Here is a 19857-nt window from a genome sequence, read left to right on the forward strand (position 1 = left end):
TGACGTTTCCTGAACAAAGAGAAAAAGTAAAAAAAAGTCACAATTCCTTGAACGAAAGAGCTTTATCACCAAATAACCTGCAAAACAAGAGCGCAAAAGGGAACAAACCGAACCTAACGATCTCAACGCTTTAAATGAAACGTGCCTGGAGCCACAGCTGGAGCAGTGTGTGTCTGCATCTCTGAGTTCCAGGACTCGGTGCTGGGACGGAGCTCATAGCGCCTGAGTCCTGGAGAAACTGCAAACAGAAGCTGTGGAGATCTGTGCGCATGTCGGTGGATCCACCTGCTCTGGTTCCTCATCTAGAACAAAAGAGGGATCATCTCCTTCATCATCAGAATCCTCACTGTCTGACAACATGCTGTGTGCCCCGTGTTGCTCCAATTAAAAAAAAAGTGTGCTATGGTCACTGCTGTATCACTATTTTATGTTCTAAGCCATATATATTGATTTATAACAGAGAACTGTCAAAAGAGGGAATAGATATAAGTGTAAAGATTATTGAATATATCAGAGCAGTAAATTGATCAGTGCGTGTGAACGCACGCATTGACTCACGTGCGGTTATTTCCACGAGCTGATCACTGATCCACGTGAATTCTGCCTTTCAAAACAGCTCTTTATACAACCCCTGGCAAAAATTATGGAATCACCGGCCTCAGAGGATGTTCATTCAGTTGTTTAATTTTGTAGAAAAAAAGCAGACATGACACAAAACTAAAGTCATTTCAAATGGCAACTTTCTGGCTTTAAGAAACACTATAAGAAATCAAGAAAAAAAATTGTGGCAGTCAGTAACGGTTACTTTTTTAGACCAAGCAGAGGGAAAAAAATATGGACTCACTCAATTCTGAGGAATAAATTATGGAATCACCCTGTAAATTTTCATCCCCAAAACTAACACCTGCATTAAATCAGATCTGCTCGTTAGTCTGCATCTAAAAAGGAGTGATCACACCTTGGAGAGATGTTGCACCAAGTGGACTGACATGAATCATGGCTCCAACATGAGAGATGTCAATTGAAACAAAGGAGAGGATTATCAAACTCTTAAAAGAGGGTAAATCATCACGCAATGTTGCAAAAGATGTTGGTTGTTCACAGTCAGCTGTGTCTAAACTCTGGACCAAATACAAACAACATGGGAAGGTTGTTAAAGGCAAACATACTGGTAGACCAAGGAAGACATCAAAGCGTCAAGACAGAAAACTTAAAGCAATATGTCTCAAAAATCGAAAATGCACAACAAAACAAATGAGGAATGAATGGGAGGAAACTGGAGGAAACTGGAGTCAACGTCTGTGACCGAACTGTAAGAAACCGGCTAAAGGAAATGGGATTTACATACAGAAAAGCTAAACGAAAGCCATCATTAACACCTAAACAGAAAAAAAACAAGGTTACAATGGGCTAAGGAAAAGCAATCGTGGACTGTGGATGACTGGATGAAAGTCATATTCAGTGATTAATCTCGAATCTGCATTGGGCAAGGTGATGATGCTGGAACTTTTGTTTGGTGTCGTTCCAATGAGATTTATAAAGATGACTGCCTGAAGAGAACATGTAAATTTCCACAGTCATTGATGATATGGGGCTGCATGTCAGGTAAATGCACTGGGGAGATGGCTGTCATTACATCATCAATAAATGCACAAGTTTACGTTGATATTTTGGACACTTTTCTTATCCCATCAATTGAAAGGATGTTTGGGGATGATGAAATCATTTTTCAAGATGATAATGCATCTTGCCATAGAGCAAAAACTGTGAAAACATTCCTTGCAAAAAGACACATAGGGTCAATGTCATGGCCTGCAAATAGTCCGGATCTTAATCCAATTGAAAATCTTTGGTGGAAATTGAAGAAAATGGTCCATGACAAGGCTCCAACCTGCAAAGCTGATCTGGCAACAGCAATCAGAGAAAGTTGGAGCCAGATTGATGAAGACTACTGTTTGTCACTCATTAAGTCCATGCCTCAGAGACTGCAAGCTGTTATAAAAGCCAGAGGTGGTGCAACAAAATACTAGTGATGTGTTGGAGCGTTCTTTTGTTTTTCATGATTCCATAATGTTTTCCTCAGAATTGAGTGATTCCATATTTTTTTCCTCTGCTTGGTCTAAAAAGTAACCGTTACTGACTGCCACAATTTTTTTTCCTGATTTCTTATAGTGTTTCTTAAAGCCAGAAAGTTGCCATTTGAAATGACTTTAGTTTTGTGTCATGTCTGTGATCTGCTTTTTTTCTACAAAATGAAACAACTGAATGAACATCCTCAGAGGCTGGTGATTCCATAATTTTTGCCAGGGGTTATATTATCCTTTGAATCATCTACCTGTTGCCACAAGGGCTGGATTGTCATTCCGACACTCATATTGTTATATTTAAAAAAAAATAATAAGTGCACGCAACAGCTGCTTCTGCCGCTAATGCTGCATTCAAGTGCTGTCGGAAATTACACAACTTTTTTTGTTGTTTCAAATTCAGCAGTTGCTTGTGGCAAAATAATTAATTATATCCACACAAAAGATTAATTCTGGTCTATGTAAGGAGCCTGAGCCCATTGAAGCTGACCCCCCACCCAGATAAAAAATCCAAGCAAGCAGGCTGAGTTTGCCCTGTAATTTCCGATGGTACATGAAAGCAGCAGCAGCCTCAGCGCTCACTTCTGTACTGTGTGAAAACATTCAGCCGGTCGAATGAAGTCAAACTAAACAATAACTTACAAAAACTAAACAAATGATTAAAAAATGTCAAGAACGACAGCAAAACAAAACACAGACAAATTGAGGTTTTCGTTGCCCTTTGTTCAAATTTTTCAACAATTTAAAAATCCTGACGATGCGCCAGCTGGAGGAACAAAGCTGCGCGAAGGTTAAACGATGCCAACAAACGTCAACGCAAGTCCAGATTTCTTGTTAGGTTAGGGCTTCGTTGCCCTTCGTTAAGTGCTGTGTGACTGGGCCATTAGCTCTTCGGCCTCAAGGTCAGTCTCAAGAAGACAGAGGTCCTTCACCAGCCTGCGCCCCAGGAAGAATAGCACCCGCCCACCATCACCATTGGCGAAACAGAGCTGGAATCGGTTCAGCAATTTACCTACATGGGCTGCACCATCTCATCCAATGTCAAGATCGATACGGAAATTTCTAACAGACTGACAAAGGCAAACAGCGCTTTTGGTAGACTCTATAAATATGTGTGGAACAACAAGAGTTTGAAATGCAAGATCAAGATCAGTGTTTACAGAGCTGTTGTGCTTACTACTCTGCTCTACAGCTCACATACCACAGCAACATCCTCGAACGTTTCCATCAGCGTTACCTTCGCACCACTCTTAACATCCGCTGGAGTGACTTTGTCACCAATGTCGAGGTCCTCAAACAGGCAGAAGTTCCCAGCACTGAAGCCATGCTGCTGAAATACCAGCTCCGGTTGTCTGAGCATGTGACCCCGATGAAGGAACGTTGCCTTTACCAGAATCATCATGTATGGCAAACTGTCAACTGGCCATCATGACAGAGGAACATGAACCCCTATCAGCTGTCAACCATTACTGCAGAGCAGGTCGGCTGGTGTCACACAGTCTACACAGCTGTCAAAAACTTTGAACTGTGAAGCTCTAAAGAGAAAACACCAGCAGCGAAAAACCAGGGCTGCTGCCCTAGAGAACTCACACCCTGATCTTTAAATGCCGCTACTTCACCCGAACCACAGAGCCCTGTACAAGTACTAGAGTCTGCAGTCGCACTGAGACATGTCCCGGCAAGGGGCTGTGGTCGCCATTTCAGATCAGGGCAACACAGTGGGAAGTGCACACTGATGCTCAAACAATCTCATCAAACAGGTGCAAAATGCAGGAACACTGTGCATGTTGGCAAAGCCACAAATGGAGGAAGAAGGGAAACAACATTTCCTTCCATAATTAAACAGTTTTGGTTATTCTGGTTACTTTTTACATTTAATATATAGATAGTAATGGATTGATGAGTCAGTCTGTGCTGAACTCTGCAGCTGGAACAGATGGGATCTGTGTAACTTTCAACACTAATATTTCAGAATGTGTGGGTGTCAAAGTAAGTTTAATACTTTCCTTACACAATTTAATTAAATTAATTTCACTGGCTCGATATCCAGGTTAGAACAGTATTTTAACATGTATTATGCGAGCTTTTGTCCGTGTGTGTTCACTTGTGTATCCACATTGAAAATGCACATGAAACATTCCACATCTGGACACTTTGTCAATATTTTGCCCGGTTAGGAAGTGTCATGTAGTTCTCCATGAAGGGACATTAGTGTTTAGTAGGCAGCACAGAGACTGCGAACTCTAGTACTTATAAAGGGTTCTGTGACCCAAACCTGCCTGTCCCTGACTGGGCTCGTCAGCCATGTGCGGACCTGCGATCGATGTGGACACCCTTCCTAATAAATCTTCACACGCAAAACCAAGCCAAGAATGTTGGTGGCAGCTAAGGTTGACTTTGCATTAATGTTCTGGCACTAGCCACTTTTTGATGCTTTATTTTCTATACAAGTAGCAAATGCATTTTATTCCTGTTTATTTCAGTTTCACTCTGGCTTTTCATTGAGCTTTTCAAGCCACAATTGTGAGAACTGTAAGCTGTGAAGAGGACTGTAATAAAGGAGCAAGATGCTCAGCTTCCTGGCTCATGAAAAACAAGTTTAGCTTGCTGTTGATCAACATTAACATGCACGGTGTATCCAATGCATAGTGACAACAAATACATGTTTTGTTTTTTTAAGTAATAGGCACTTAGAAATATCTGGATCTGATTAGTAATAAAAGATACCCACAAGCATCAGTATTTCAATGGTTCAAATACATGAAACAAACTAACAAAGCAATAATAATGTACTGTGAATGGCCGCCTGAACAGTCTGTAGGTGCTCTGCACAGTGACCATAAAATTACATTAAATGCATTGATTATTACTGTCAACTGATGACAGGTGATACTCTCTGTGCATGTGTGTGTGCGTGTCTGTGTGAGAGAGACAGAGAGTTAACAAGGTCACTGTATACAGCTCAAAATGTACACTCAGTTGCCAGTTTCCTCTGTACACTTAGTGAAAATTAATGTAGCCTTGCAGCAAATTCCCCTTCAAGAAGTGAAGGTGAGCCCTTCTACAAATCAATACCACTAGCCACCACTGGTAGAGAGCATAAGGAGACTACAACTACCCCGCGCCATCAATCCACATCTGGAATCTGATCTGAGCAGTCAGACCAAAACGGTCTTGCAAAAATGTGATTTGAAGTCCACCTGTGAATGTGGCTTGAAACAGATTAGTTGTTGTTGCCCTTTCGGCTGCTCCCGTTTTGTTCGGGGTCGCCACAGCAGATAGATCCACATTGGTACTTGGCACAAGTTTTACGCCGGATGCCCTTCCTGACGCAACTCCACTGTTACCTGGAGAAACACACACAGCCACCGGTGTTCCAAAGAGGTTTCCCATCCAAGTACTAACCAGATGCTGCACTGCTTAGCTTCTGAGATCTGACGAGATCAGGCTGACACAGAGCAGACCGGCTGCAGGCTTGAAACAGATTAGTAAAAAACGGATTTCATGGGATTTTTGACTGTTTGGACTAAACCTCAGATCAGATCAGATACAGACATGAATCAGATTCTTTTCGTAGCAGCCTAAACAAAGCCTATGTGCCTGAGAAATGACTGAGTTGTATAACAGGTTGGAGCATAAGTGTGGTGTGAAATGTGTCGGACATAATAAAAAGTGTGGACTGATCAATGCAGATGATTAGAAGGACAAACAATAGTTTTGGTTGTCTGAGAAGCCAGAGTCTGCACTTTTTCAGGCGAAATGTGTATTTAGGAAACCATGTGCTATCGACCTGAAAAAAGATTTCATCAAAAACACAGATGAGTGATCACTGTGTCATTTCTAATGGTGTGGTGTGATTTCTCCTCACCTTCTTCAGGTCCTCCTGGAGCATTTTTACCATGGCTTCTAGTTTGGACACTTTCCTCTCCAGCCCTATGTGACCCTCACTGGGTGAAGAAAAAGAACACTCAACTTTGTATGCTTCATTAACACAATTCATTCATAGCTTCAACCACAATGCTGCTGCGTCATGAGTTAATTAATTTATAGTATGAGACATGAACAGGAGGCAGTCACTGGGTCATCGTTATGTCTGTAACTGTATCCTCCTGCAGTTTCTCTGTACTAACAGAGTCTGATGGTACCTTGATGAGGGTCGAGACATTGGAACATGTTGCAGCTCTATATGTGGCTGTTGGGGACTGGAGGCACCGCTGCTTCTGTGGTTTGACTCCCCAAATCCAAAGCCTCTCTGAACTGAACAGAAAAAACAGACCAAGGTCAAGACAATAAGTTATCAATACCCTGAGGTGGGAAACAAACAAGAAAAATCCTGGTGGCTGCCCGTGGCCCCCCCTCAGCCTCCATGGCAGAAGTTCTGTGGTGTTAGTCAGACCTTTACATTGATATAACCTTGGAGAAGTTACTTTTTACGCATCAAAAACCTCCAAAAATATTACATTCACAGACCCAACATAACACAACAGCATTTAAATAAAAAAAATTGACCTCAAGGTCAAGCTCATCCAGTTTTGACCTTGACTGAGTTCTTGATTGATGCACATTTTCTGTAAGTTTGGTGATTCGAGGCCTCTGCAGGTAAGAACAATCACACCAAAGAGAAAATATGAAGATTTAGCCTGTGACCTTGACGTCAAGGTTATTTCATTTCCATTTTCAAAACCGACCAAGGTCTTGACCTTATACAATTTCCCTTTAAGTTTGATTACCCTAGGCCTCACCATTCCAGAGCAATGGTGCTAACAAGCCAATTGTTGACACCACCCACTGCCTGCCCACCAGGGTGACAACAATGCCATACACTCCATTACACTGAGGGGTAAAAAAATACAAACAGGTTGCCACATTTTCTTGATTAAATGCCTGGGCCTTTATTCTTTTCAAACTGTGCTCAGACACGACTTTTACCATGGCTCCTGGATAGATTATCGATATACCAGGAACAGTGGCAGTGCAGGTGGAAAGAAAGTCCTGCCATGTTCTCCATGTTGTGCCCCCTACTATTCTGGTGGTAAATTGCATTACGGCACCCACCAACGTGACAGAGAACTTCAAAACAGTCTACATCATTGCGTGGCCATGGAGTTACAGAGTTATAGAAACACAGATCAGCCCCAGTGCATATTTAAGGCAGGCCTTTATTTTTTCAGACGAAGTTTTGACCCAGGTATTAAATTAGGCAGGCCCCTATTCAAGACCAGGTATTTAATTGAGGAAATACGGTAGTTATTGGAACAGTGGTTCGTGCAAGGGGGAGGAATGATATCACCTGTTGTGGCAAAGTTATCGTAAAAATATGAGGGAAGATGAAGAGAGGAAAAAAGGTCATGGCTGGAGGTGGAGCCAAATCAAACGTGGAGAACATACAATCTTCACACAGGAAGGACCAGGTCGAAAACAAACCTGGGACCTTCTCACTGTGAGGCAACAGTGTGAGCACTCGGCCACCGTGCTGCCCTCAAACAAACAAAATACTCAAAAGGAATGAAAAGAAGTTTTGCAACTTCAGAACCATGAGTTTTGGAACGGCACGGACAATCTATCCACCATCTATCCATCCACCAGCTGCTTTTAGCATTAACAAGGCTGTATCTTTATTGTATTGCATTCTGTGTCTCTATTTCAATTTCCCTGGTTTAAGTAATTTATCGTGATACACTGTCAGTGTTGTATGTAACTGTTGCAGGCCTGGACAAAATTAGTGGCACTGCTGTATTTTAAGTACACAACTTAAAATATGTTCAGAAGAGAAAAATTCAAATGGACCAATCTTATATACAGTGGTCCCTCGTTTATCGCGGGAGTTACGTTCTAAAAATAGCCCGTGATAGGTGAATTCCGCGAAGTAGCAGCGTTATTTTTTTACAATTATTATAGATGTTTTAAGGCACACATTTTCTCACTTTTCTCTCCTGTGTAAACACTCTCAAAGTTCAAACCTTAGTAGAAAAATAAGTCCAGTATTATAGAATGAAACCAAAGATCAAAACCTGTTTTCAGGTCCAAACATTTGTTTGAGAAATAAAAACAGAATGTTTTCCTATAAATAATTATGATGGCTTTTAGAACTAACGAATTTAATTTTAACAATCAACCTACGAGGTTGGACACATAAGAAATTATTAATAGTAACTGACCAGTATTCCTCTGATCGCGCCTTCATCGTGGCGCCGCTCCGCAGCGTGTTTTTCCACCTCGGGGCAGGTGTCTTTTTCCAAGTGATTGTTGGCGCTCTTTTTTTCTTCTCAGCGAGAATATTCTTATAAACAGACACACGCAGAACACAATGCGCGTGCTTTTTCTTCGCTGCTGCTGGAGCGCTCTGCATCAAAACAGCGAGTGTAGTCTCTGGACTTGTTGCCAGATTTTGGCTGCAACTAAGCACAGCAGACAGTTAACAAAAAGAAGCAGCATGCAAAATTGCACTAAAAAAATCCACGAAACAGCGAGACCGCGAAAGGTGAACCGCGATATAGCGAGGGACCGCTTTACTCAGAAAATTACACACACACACACACACACACACACACACACTGTCCAAAGTTAGTAAACAGGAGCCAAAAAAGTTTCAAATACTGACATAACGGCCACTTCACACATCACATGATTGAGATCAAATGGCGCACGGAGGATTTGAATGGCACTCGAGAAAATTCCGAGCCACCTCGAATGCCTCGTACAGCAGTTGCCACATCCATTCGGCCCCAGCACATGCACTCAACATTCGCGTGTTGCTTGCACCACAAACCCAGTCGAACAGGAGCCAAGATGAGGTCACACTGCCATCTGATCGTGGTCGCAACATTCGCACTGCATGTCGTACACAGGACAAATATGGCCGCGGCCGAGGGGCTGCACAGTTCATGGGCTACATCAAACCCTGGCCGAATGGCGTGACCTTCACACCAGTGAATGAATGAGGTCAAATGGCGGTTGAGTATCCATTCGACTGGGGTCCAGGTGCCACCCACGAACATCCAACACCACTTGTGGGGGACTTAGAAAATGCAGGGCCATTCACGCAGCCAGCACGGATGTAGAGCGCAGGACAGCACTTTCGAGCTGCAGTCCAAGTGGTTAAAAGTTCAAAGGTCAGTCAGTGTGTTGTGTCCACCCCGAGCAACACAAATGGCATGTGAGTGTGTTGTGTCTCCCCCCACACACACACCACATCTGTACATGTGGAGATGCGGCTGAGGTGGCGAAGGCTCCAACGGTGGCCGGAGTGCAGTGCGATCGCTGTCCAGCACAGCGCACACATCTGGACGGCTGTCATGTCCATGATGGAACAGCTGACAGCTGTGGAACACCCATCATGGCATATCCAGCATGTCCCACTGGAGATGGAATCACAGGCATCTTATAAGCTCTGGGAACATTTGTGTAGATCTGCTCCCGTGTATTATTCTTCCTTGTTTTTAAGTCCGCATTTCGGTAGAATATGGGAACAGAACATACTTTTGGTTGGAGTGATTGACACCACCTGCCACAATTAAAAATTTCTCTGGGTGTTTCTTTTGTTGCTTGCAGTTAACATCCTAACGCTTCCCCATGATTATCTTAGCATCAGCTCAAGGATGAACATAAACAGCAGTGATTAAGTAAAAAGGCCTGCATTTAAGCATCAGGAACTCAAGATCCATACAATGTCTATCAATAATCACTGTGTCCGTGTGCCAGCTGTTATCAATGTACAGTGGGGAAAATAAGTATTTGACCCCCTGTCAGTTTTGCAGGTTTTCCCACCTACAAAGATTGGAGAGGTCTGTAATTTTTATCGTAGGTACACTTCAACTGTGAGACACAGAATCTAAAAAAAATCCAGAAAATCACATTGTATGATTTTTAAATAATTCATATGAATTTTATTGCATAAAATACCAACCAGCAAGAATTCTGGCTCTCACAGATGTGTTAATTTTTCTTTAAGAATAGCAGGAGGTGGTAAAATCACAAGTCAGAATTTCAATAATAATAATAATAATAATAAATCTTGAAAATAACCCCCCACCCCTTGAATCTAACAAAGTATGGTCTGTTTTCAATTATCTGGCTATTCTGCTATGTGTAAAGTTTGTCTATGCTCTTCAAAAACTTTATATACACAATTCTTTCACAAATGTTTTATTTCAGTCACACTGTGTGAATAACAGAACTTAGGAGGAGGCCATGCTCTTCAAAAACTTTAAAAACATAAACATAAAATATCTGGAGGAAGGAAAATCCTTATCAGCATCAAATTGTTTAGCCTGAGATCTTGTTTTTGGCTTGGCTATGACACTTGATTTACTACAACTTGCTATGCTGTGACTTGAAATTACATGTGTAATTGCATGGTCACTGTAATAATATCAGTACTTATGTAGCTTTTGTGACTTCTCTAAAACACGTACTACCAAGTCATAAACTTGAATGTTGTGTTCAATGCAGGGTTCATCAAAACTAATCATGAAGTAAAACAAATACATTCTAATATTTCAAAAGATGTTAAAATTACAGTATATATTGCAGTTTTCTTTTTTGCATGGGGTGGGGAGTTTTTGTCATGGTAATCACCCACTTCCTATATGAAATATCTCCCAAATTACACAATGCACAATCTCTGAAGTGGATGTAAGCATATTTGAAAAAAAAATATTTTCTACCATTACCACCTCCTGCTGACCCCAAACACACAGCCAGGGCAACTAAGGAGGGGCTCCGTAAGAAGCATTTCAAGGTCCTGGAGTGGCCTGGCCAGTCTCCAGACCTGAACTCAATAGAAAATCTTTGGAGGGAGCTGAAACTCCAAACCTGAAAGATTTGGAGAAGATCTGTATGGAGGAGTGGACCAAAATCCCTGCTGCGGTGTGTGAAAACTTGGTCAAGAACTACAGGAAACATCTGACCTCTGTAATGGCAGACAAATGTTTCTGTACAAATACTTATTTTATGCAATAAAATGAAATTAATTATTTAAAAATCATACAATGTGATTTACTGGATTTTTTTTTTTAGATTCTGTCTCTCTCAGTTGAAGTGTATCTACAATAAAAATTACAGATGTCTCCGTTCTTTGTAGGTGGCAAAACCTGCAAAACTGACAGGGGGTCAAATACATATTTGCAAGCACTAAACAGAGGGAAGAGGAGTGAAAAGTCACACAGTCCCTTCCTCCGCGGTGCGGTGCCATCCACGTTGACATTGCTGCTGCTTTGATTAGTGCAGAATGGGATGTTGCTTTGACAGTGATATACAGTCATATTTCGACCCCAAAACATGCATGACACCACGTGTGCACTCGTATGTGTGGTAAAATGACAGAAATCCGTCGTGGTGACGTAGAACTTTAACCCATGCTTTATTTTCATCATTAAATCAGCATTTGATTTAAAAAAAAAAAAAAGTGCTTGGTTCCTGGTTTTGGAGAAACACTGGTATGATGCGTGTTATTCACATTTGATTTGCTTGTTTAGACCGTTGGTTTGGTTTGCACTGTCAATGCTCACAATGTGCTCATGAACTAAGTCCGGTACATACTGATGGTGTGTTAGGATTTTGTGCCCAACATAAATAATTTTGACAAAAAAGGCTACTATCACATTTTGTGAAGCCATTTTTGTATAGCCTGATCGTAGTGATGTTGACAGAAGCTAATGGCCTGCCTTTGACCACAAATGACAAACTTTTAGAAACTTTACAACAATAAAGCTTAAATCTAAGACTGGATGCTCTGCTCTTTTAGAACTTTAAAAACACTGTATACAGCCGGCTGTTTTGCTATCATTTTTAAACCATCAGTAATGAGCCACAGTGGTACTTCATAAACTATCTTCGGCTGAATATGAAGACCCACACAGAACTACCCTACAAAAGGGATACCAACTTTAAACTGTAACATTGTTGGTCTAAAACAGTATTACTGTTTTAATGTTAATGATTTGTGTTCCTCTTACTCTCAAAGGTGTTGGCAACATCTACCAGATGTGTCCAGCCCAGGGGGCTATCCCTTTCTGAAGATGGGAGTGGCATCAGCTCCTGAGGGAGGGGTCCACGATGACGTTCCACTAGATCCACCAACGATGTGTCAGATGCTGAAAGGTCACCTGCAAGAACAATTAAATGTTTCATTAGATTTAAAGAGAACTCAATAGAAAAAAAATACAATTCTTTACCATTTACTGTATGTGGTATCTCCCAATATTTTCAACCAATGGGAGGAGCAAATGTTGCACTCAACAGGGGTTTTATCCCAATAAAAGATAAATGGACTTTTTTAAAGAACCTTGAGGATTTAGCCCACGTATGCAGGCCATATTATAAAAACGCTGGCATATGGTGGCTTTTTTTATTATTTAATGTTGGATGCATACATAGCATATTCATAACCAGTTGGGCGGATAAATGTCGTATTCTTAACTTATATTTAACATTTCAATGCATTTACACCATGTATCGTGTTGCCGGCGTACGCAACTTATGCTAAGCAAAGCGTGTGGCAGCGTATCCCTGATGAGCATGTGGCAATCACACTACAAATCAACATCATCCTCATGCCGAAACAAATTGCTATTGGCAAGAACTCTCCTGGCCGAGGCCATGGTCGTACCCAGGTCCTTCTCCTTCGTTCATCTCTTCTTCTCCTGGCTCTGTTGACATGCAGCTGGTGCAGTCAACTCCATGAGATCATGCTGATGTTGGAGGACAGCTAGTAGGTATTCTCGTTGCCTTGCTGGATCCTGCATGTCTGTTCACCATGGAGTCTGGAAGAGTACTGACTGGTTCCTCCTGCCAAACCCTATTTTTATATCAATCTCTATCAAGCCGTCATTATACCGTAGCTGACACAGTAAGTTCTGTGGTCGCTGGGAACACGTCAAATAAGTTACACATAGGTTCACAGCACATTGCTCATAAGTTATAAATAAGTTTTGGGGACACTAAATATCATCTTGTCGTAACACAAAAGTAGCGTGTGGGCGTGTACATAACTTACTTACAACTTATGTCCCGCGTATGCGAGATGTACGAGGTCTGTCAATAAAGTAACGGTCCTTTTTATTTTTTTCAAAAACTATATGGATTTCATTCATATGTTTTTACGTCAGACATGCTTGAACCCTCGTGCGCATGCGTGAGTTTTTCCACGCCTGGAACCTGGAAACCATTCAAAAAATTTATCTGGCTTTCAGTGAAAATTTTACGGGCTTCACAGAGAATAAGGACTGTTACTAGAGCTTTAAGGACCCCTTTAAGGACACTCGGCGCGCCGCGCTCCGAGCTGCGATGACGCAGCACAAGCCTCCGGACCATTTCTAAACGCCGAAACGGAGGTGTTCCGTTGTCTCGCTTCCAAAGCGAATCGGTCTTTACGCGCGAAGCCTCCGCGCGGCTTTCCATGACAAAATCTCTTGTTAAAAGTGAAATCTGCCAGAAAATGGCTGATGTCCAGCTCTTGTGATAACCAGAGAAAGAGCACACGACGGTCTCGTATCCACAGAGCCATCCATTTAGAAATGGTCCGGTGGTTTGTGCCGTGTCATCGCAGCTCGGAGCGCGGCGCGCCGAGCGTCCTTAAAGGGGTCCTTAAAGCTGTAGTAACAGACCTTATTCTCTGTGAAGCCCGTAAAATTTTCACCGAAAGCCAGATAAATTTTTCGAATGGTTTCCAGGTGCCAGTCTCTAACAGCTTCTGAAAAAATTCTGATGGAAAAAAAGTCCTTTTCATTCCGCCATTTCCAGACAATGAAAATCCGACAAGGGGGCTGGACGACTCCTTCCCAAGGCATGCTCACAGGCGAATGATGTCACCGACAGGCGTGGAAAAACTCACGCATGCGCACGAGGGTTCAAGCATGTCTGACGTAAAAACATATGAATGAAATCTATATAGTTTTTGAAAAAAATAAAAAGGACCGTTACTTTATTGACAGACCTCGTATGTGTATGCAAAACTATCTTGCATGCCCAAAGTTTTTTGATGATCTCGCTGTACTACGGCATATATCAGTGTGCTTCAGCATGCTCTTAACTTATACAAAACTTATCCATAACTTATTAGACGTACGTCAGCATATGCCAGCGTTTTTAATACGCTCAGATAAATTGTCAAGGTGTGATAGGGTTTTAGTTATATTTGATAATCTAGTCTCTGACTGCTTTCACTATTGTTTTACTTGTGAGAAATACTTGTTTTTAAGTTTTGATTTTAGTTATGTTTTCCATTTTATCAATGGGGCAATAAAAAGAGACTCAAAATAGCAATGAACTAATGGTAGCAACTTACTTTCCAAATTGTCAGTATGATACAAGTTCAAAATAGGAAGAAATACAGCCATCACTGTGTATTTTTTTATAATATGATTTACATCAATTCTGGGCCAGTCGTGTAAGACTGTGGATGCAGTGCATAATAAAAAATCCTTATATTAATGTAATATACACACACACACACTCTTGTGATGGTCCATGTGATAAAGACATATCAAGCCACATATATTGTTTTGGATCTCAGATGGAGAAAGTTGTCCTCTGTGTTTTAACTCCACAACCTGTAAGGCTCAACACACTGCTGTCACATAAAATCAAAACTAAACAAAATATCTTAAACTTATAATATCTAAAATACCTATACACTTCCTCATCTTGAAATGATTAGACACCACACATGGAATGCCCTTTTGTCTTCAACATTCCTTTAATGGGCCTTTATTAGGTAATAAACACTAGTTCTGACATGACTATATCAATGAACTGCTGTGAAAAGACTGCTAAAACGTCTTTGGCAACAAAAGTGCATTCGTCTCTTTCTTACCATGTAGCTTGACACCAAGCTTATATGAGGGCCGCCGGAGGGGCACACCGCGGGTGGTGGGTGACCTTGGCAGTGTTGAACAGCTAAAAAGAACATCAGGACCAAGTGCAGGTTCACCCACAGAGTCACTCAGGGAAGGAAGCCTCTGTCCACGGTAGATGCTTTCATCTGACAGCGTTCGGTGAAGTGAACGATGCTGATTCTGCGTTTGCGCTGGTGGTGATTTCTGGGAATGGCAGGTGGAAGCAAATGTTGTAAAATTGACATTTGCAAATACGGATTGTGATACAAGACCGCCGCATCATCCAGTCTCTGTACCTACAGTTCAGCTTCTGACACTTTTAATTTTCAGTGATGTTTTTCAGATTTGTTATGCTTAACTATCTCATGTGTTGACACAAAATTTAATAAAAATTTCAAATCTTACATAACACAAAGCTAAAATGTGTAAACAAACAATAACAAAACCACAGCAACTGAATGATTGTTGTCAGAGAATTTTCTAGTACTCTCAGATTTCTTACACCTATGTGAGAAGTGTTCTTTGAGGAAAGGGAAAGATAAGCCTCCCAACGCTACGTCATATAGCACACACTCACAGACACTGTTCTTAAGCTGTTCTTTATCAACAGACCGTTTCATGGATACCTCCATTTTGGATTTAATAATAATAATCATAGTAATAATCCTCCGTTGTTGTGGGTCTTGACTGATTCCTCTAAGTTGGCAAGCTGAAGTTACATCTGGGGGAAGGTGGGGGTTATAAAAAAAAAAATCGTACTCATCTGTCATGGTGTGTCTGAGCCTGAGAGTATAACAGCTGGTGCTGATTATTATTATTTTTATTATTATCCTCCTCCCACTTTACACAGACCGTAAGCTTGCCAGCTGGTAACAGCAGCAGCACTTAGAGGAACGATCCTTATAATCAGTCAAATCTCACAACAACAGATGATTATTGGTATTATTTATTTATTTATTTATTTTCCTTTTACACAGATGTAGCTTCACTTTGTGAACCAGGAGATATTAATGGTCCAGTCGACGCCAGAGGATCGTGCGCTGCCCCACAGAAAACAGCACGTTCACGAGGAACTAATAATAACTGCACACTGTGAAACGGCAGATGGTTCTCTTTTCTTGGCCCAACAACAGACATGGGTCCTGGTCTTTAATCAGCAGACAGGTGAGTTACGATTGACATCTTAAATGGCTTTGACAGAGACTGATGAATAAATTGTGGACTCACTGCTTAGAAAAAAAAGGAAAAAAATTAATAATAAGCCCCATCTGTTATACTCTCAGGCTCAGGCACACACTGGCATGAAAAATGAGTATGATGACATTCAGTAGATTCAGGAGTAAAGAATCTTGAATCTTCGACTGGACTGGGTTGGTTGACGCGAGGATGTTTCACTTCTAATCGCAGAAGCTTCCTCAGCTAAAATTCTTGCTCTGGTAGTCTGACTTCCGTCTTGACTCTTGTAGAGAAGAATAACAGAAGCCTGCAAAAGCTGGAGTTTTAAACCTAAGCAGACAAGTTTCCATCTGGTAATCAGAGCGTGTGGATTCAAATCCCATGAGTGGCATTTTTTTTAACCAGTGTTATTTAACCGCGGGCTTCTCTATTGCATCCCGTTTTATGTATTATTTATATCAAGCTAGTGATAGTCACTAATTATATAGCTGGTTTTTATTTTATTTTCCTCCACATCAGCGACGCAATGTGGTGCAGCTCATCCCATGGAACACAGTGCAAACAGCTGCAACTGCTCGCACTGTGTTCCTGCTCAGAAGACACTGTCGCGTGCATTAACCATCGCACCGGAATCATGCACGCCTGCCCGTCAGCACGGTGTTTCGTGGTTCGCTCATACGAGCTGTTTCGCCGTGAGTCGCCCTAAGTTGTACATATTTGCACTATGTGTGAAGGGGCCCTTACATCAGTCATTAAGGAATACAAACAGTATGGTGCTGTACGCTAAATCAGTGTGGAGAAGGCAGGTGTCAAAAACTGTGATGTTACACTGGAGACTAGTGAGGAAAGCCAACAAGACACACATGACAACCCTGACGAAGTCACACACAGCAATGTGTGGACCAGAATTATGAGCTGAAATTGAGTCACTGCAAAAAAAAAAAAAAAGAAACCCACATATTATTGTTTCTGTGACACTATACACACAGATACCTTTTCCTTGTGCCTGCGCGGTGGAGGGGGGCTGTCTGGGATACTGCGCCTCTTCATCTCATCCTCCACAGTACATTTGATATGGGGCTGGGGTGAATGCATGTCCTTAAGAGAGGGCCGGGTTGTTGGAGTTGGAACAACTTCTACTCCACTTTCTCCTGGAGACTTCCTAAACACACACACACACACTTAGGTTTGCTTCATGCAGTCATAATATAAATCTCCTTGAACACTGCAGTACTTGCGTGTTGTCGACATACTGTATTCTGAAGGAAAATGTCTTTGACTAAGTGAATGATTCATTTTTCAACAGTGAAGCATTTCACTGGACTATCACATTCCAAACAACACCTATATGGAACTTATTCTTCAGTGTTCCCTTTGGCCAAAGAATCAAAAGAGTTTATGTTTGTCAGGTTTAAATCTGCACAGGTTTTATGCTCATGATGATCGAGCACAAATGACCTGCCTCACCAGCTGCACATCTTTCTGTTCTCACTAAATTTATTCAGTATCTCATTCTTGTGTTTAAGTTGGGATTATGCTGCTGTGACAATGTACTTTCCTTCAGAGAATAAAGCCTCATTCTTACTTTCACAGATATACATTTGGAAGTTCATGCATTACAACAAAAGCATATGCTGATCAGGAAGCTTCATCAGCTCAATATTCGTCCCCAGCAGATCCATTTTCTGCATAATTTTGTCAGTGACAGATGACAAGCAGTGTGAGTAAAAACTCTCCTGTCATCACCACAAACACTAACGTACCACAAGACTGTATGCTAAGCCTATTTCTTTACATGCTGTAGACAAATGACTCTTGGCGTTACGGGTCATAGTCAGCCCATACAGACCGCTCCCTACAGTTTGGCCCACATCTGTGATTTTGTCATGGTGCCTTGTGATATCTGTTATTTTGTTGCAATCATTTTAAAATCACAGCCTGAGTGGCAGTTCTATTTCATTCCTCACGACTGCCAGAGGGCGGTGCTTTAGCATCTGGATTATTCCATGTGTGCATGTGCAGCGGTCGAGTCCAACCAACTCAATATTTATCGAGTGCTTCAAAACAAGACGCGCATTGTACGCAGGTGAACCCGTCTGGACTTTGTCCCTGCGCTCAGAGGTCTCAAGGTCACTCAGATTGTTCTCGTCTGTCCCCAGCAGCTCTCAGACCACTTTTGAATTCATCATAAACCAAAGTGTCCGTATCAGAGGGCATAATCAAAAATAAATAAAAAAGAAACGATACAAGGACTGCCTCAAGAAGTCCCTCACCACATGCCATGTTGACCACCAGTGTTGGTCAGACCTGGCTGCAGACTGTAGTGCCTGGCGCCACACGATCCAACAAGCTGTCACTGAATTTGAAGAGGACAAGGAGGAATGCACTCAAGGTCAAGCGTCAGAGAAGGAAGGCCCACGCCACCTCTGCCACCATCTTCACCTGCGGACACTGCCTGTGAATCCGTCTTTCCCGGACTGGTCAGCTACCAGCGTGCCCGCGGACGTCGACGTAGACAGCCTTCATGATCTTCATTTGCGAAGCCAAGCCATGATTATTATTATCATTATTGTTGATTTTATATGAGGATATTTTGTATCCCCAGTTATACAGCTTCATGATGAAGTGCTGTAGAGGAGAATTTTCTTAAAAAGAAGACCTCAAAAGTTCAGCTACAATTTGCCAGAAGGTACATGTAAGATGAAAGCCTCGATTTGATGTTTTGGTGAAAGAATTAAGTACTTTTATTTAGTTTTTGGTGGTTTCTTGTGGCATTTTGGAAATGTGCCTTCCTCAAAACAGTACATGTACGCAATTTTTGGGGCTCCCCTGTGAAAAAAAATCAAATCTTGATTGATGAAAAATGGCAGGTCTTCGGGAAAAAAGCATAGACTTCATAGAGAAAATACAGCACTCTCTCTCTCTTTCTTTCTATCTCCCCCTCTCTGTCTCTCCCTTTCAAGTTTCAATTTCAGTGGTGCTTTATTGACACGGGAACCATACGTTTACACTGTCAAATAAAGTGTTACATAGAGCAAGAAATACAAATGAAGTCTCTCTCTCTCTCTGTGTCTGTCGTGCTGTCTCTCTCTCTCTCTCTCTCTCTCTCTCTCTGTTGTGCTGTCTCTTTCTCTCTGTGTGTCTGTCGTGCTGTCTCTCTCTCTCTCTCTGTCGTGCTGTCTCTTTCTCTCTCTGTGTCTGTCGTGCTGTCTCTTTCTCTCTCTGTCTGTCGTGCTGTCTCTTTCTCTCTGTGTCTGTCGTGCTGTCTCTCTCTCTCTCTCTCTGTCTGTCATGCTGTCTCTTTCTCTCTGTCTGTCGTGCTGTCTCTCTCTGTCTGTTGTGCTGTCTCTCTTTCTCTCTGTGTGTCTGTTGTGCTGTCTCTCTCTCTCTGTGTCTGCTGTCTCTCTCTCTCTCTCTCTCTGTCTGTCGTGCTGTCTCTCTCGCTCTCTCTCTCTCTGTGTCTGTCGTGCTGTCTCTCTCTCTGTGTCTGTCGTGCTGTCTCTCTCTCTCTGTGTCTGTCGTGCTGTCTCTCTCTCTCTGTGTCTGTCGTGCTGTCTCTCTCTCTGTGTCTGTCACGCTGTCTCTCTCTCTCTCTCTCTCTCTCTGTGTCTGTCGTGCTGTCTCTCTCTCTCTCTCTCTGTGTCTGTCGTGCTGGTGCTGTCTCTCTGTGTCTGTCGTGCTGTCTCTCTCTCTCTCTCTCTCTCTCTGTGTTTCTCGTGCTGTCTCTCTCTCTCTCTCTGTGTGTGTCTCTCGTGCTGTCT

The 19857-nt window shown here is 42.0% G+C and overlaps 1 protein-coding gene across 3 annotated transcripts in view; it reads right to left on the reverse strand.

Moving 5' to 3' along the window:
* Window positions 1-19857, reverse strand: part of sipa1l1 (signal-induced proliferation-associated 1 like 1) — a 199180-nt gene that overhangs the window by 6495 nt on the left and 172828 nt on the right. For all 3 annotated transcript variants that reach the window (XM_034162799.1, XM_034162800.1, XM_034162798.1), the window contains exons 21-25: window positions 17090-17258; window positions 14899-15124; window positions 12041-12190; window positions 6230-6341; window positions 5953-6031 (exon numbers count right to left, since the gene is read on the reverse strand). In XM_034162799.1, coding sequence (XP_034018690.1) covers window positions 5953-6031; window positions 6230-6341; window positions 12041-12190; window positions 14899-15124; window positions 17090-17258 — 736 coding nt within the window. The remainder of the gene's footprint in view (window positions 1-5952; window positions 6032-6229; window positions 6342-12040; window positions 12191-14898; window positions 15125-17089; window positions 17259-19857) is intronic.

This window comes from Thalassophryne amazonica, chromosome 21, assembly GCF_902500255.1.
Source record: "Thalassophryne amazonica chromosome 21, fThaAma1.1, whole genome shotgun sequence".
Taxonomy (NCBI): Eukaryota; Metazoa; Chordata; class Actinopteri; order Batrachoidiformes; family Batrachoididae; genus Thalassophryne; species Thalassophryne amazonica.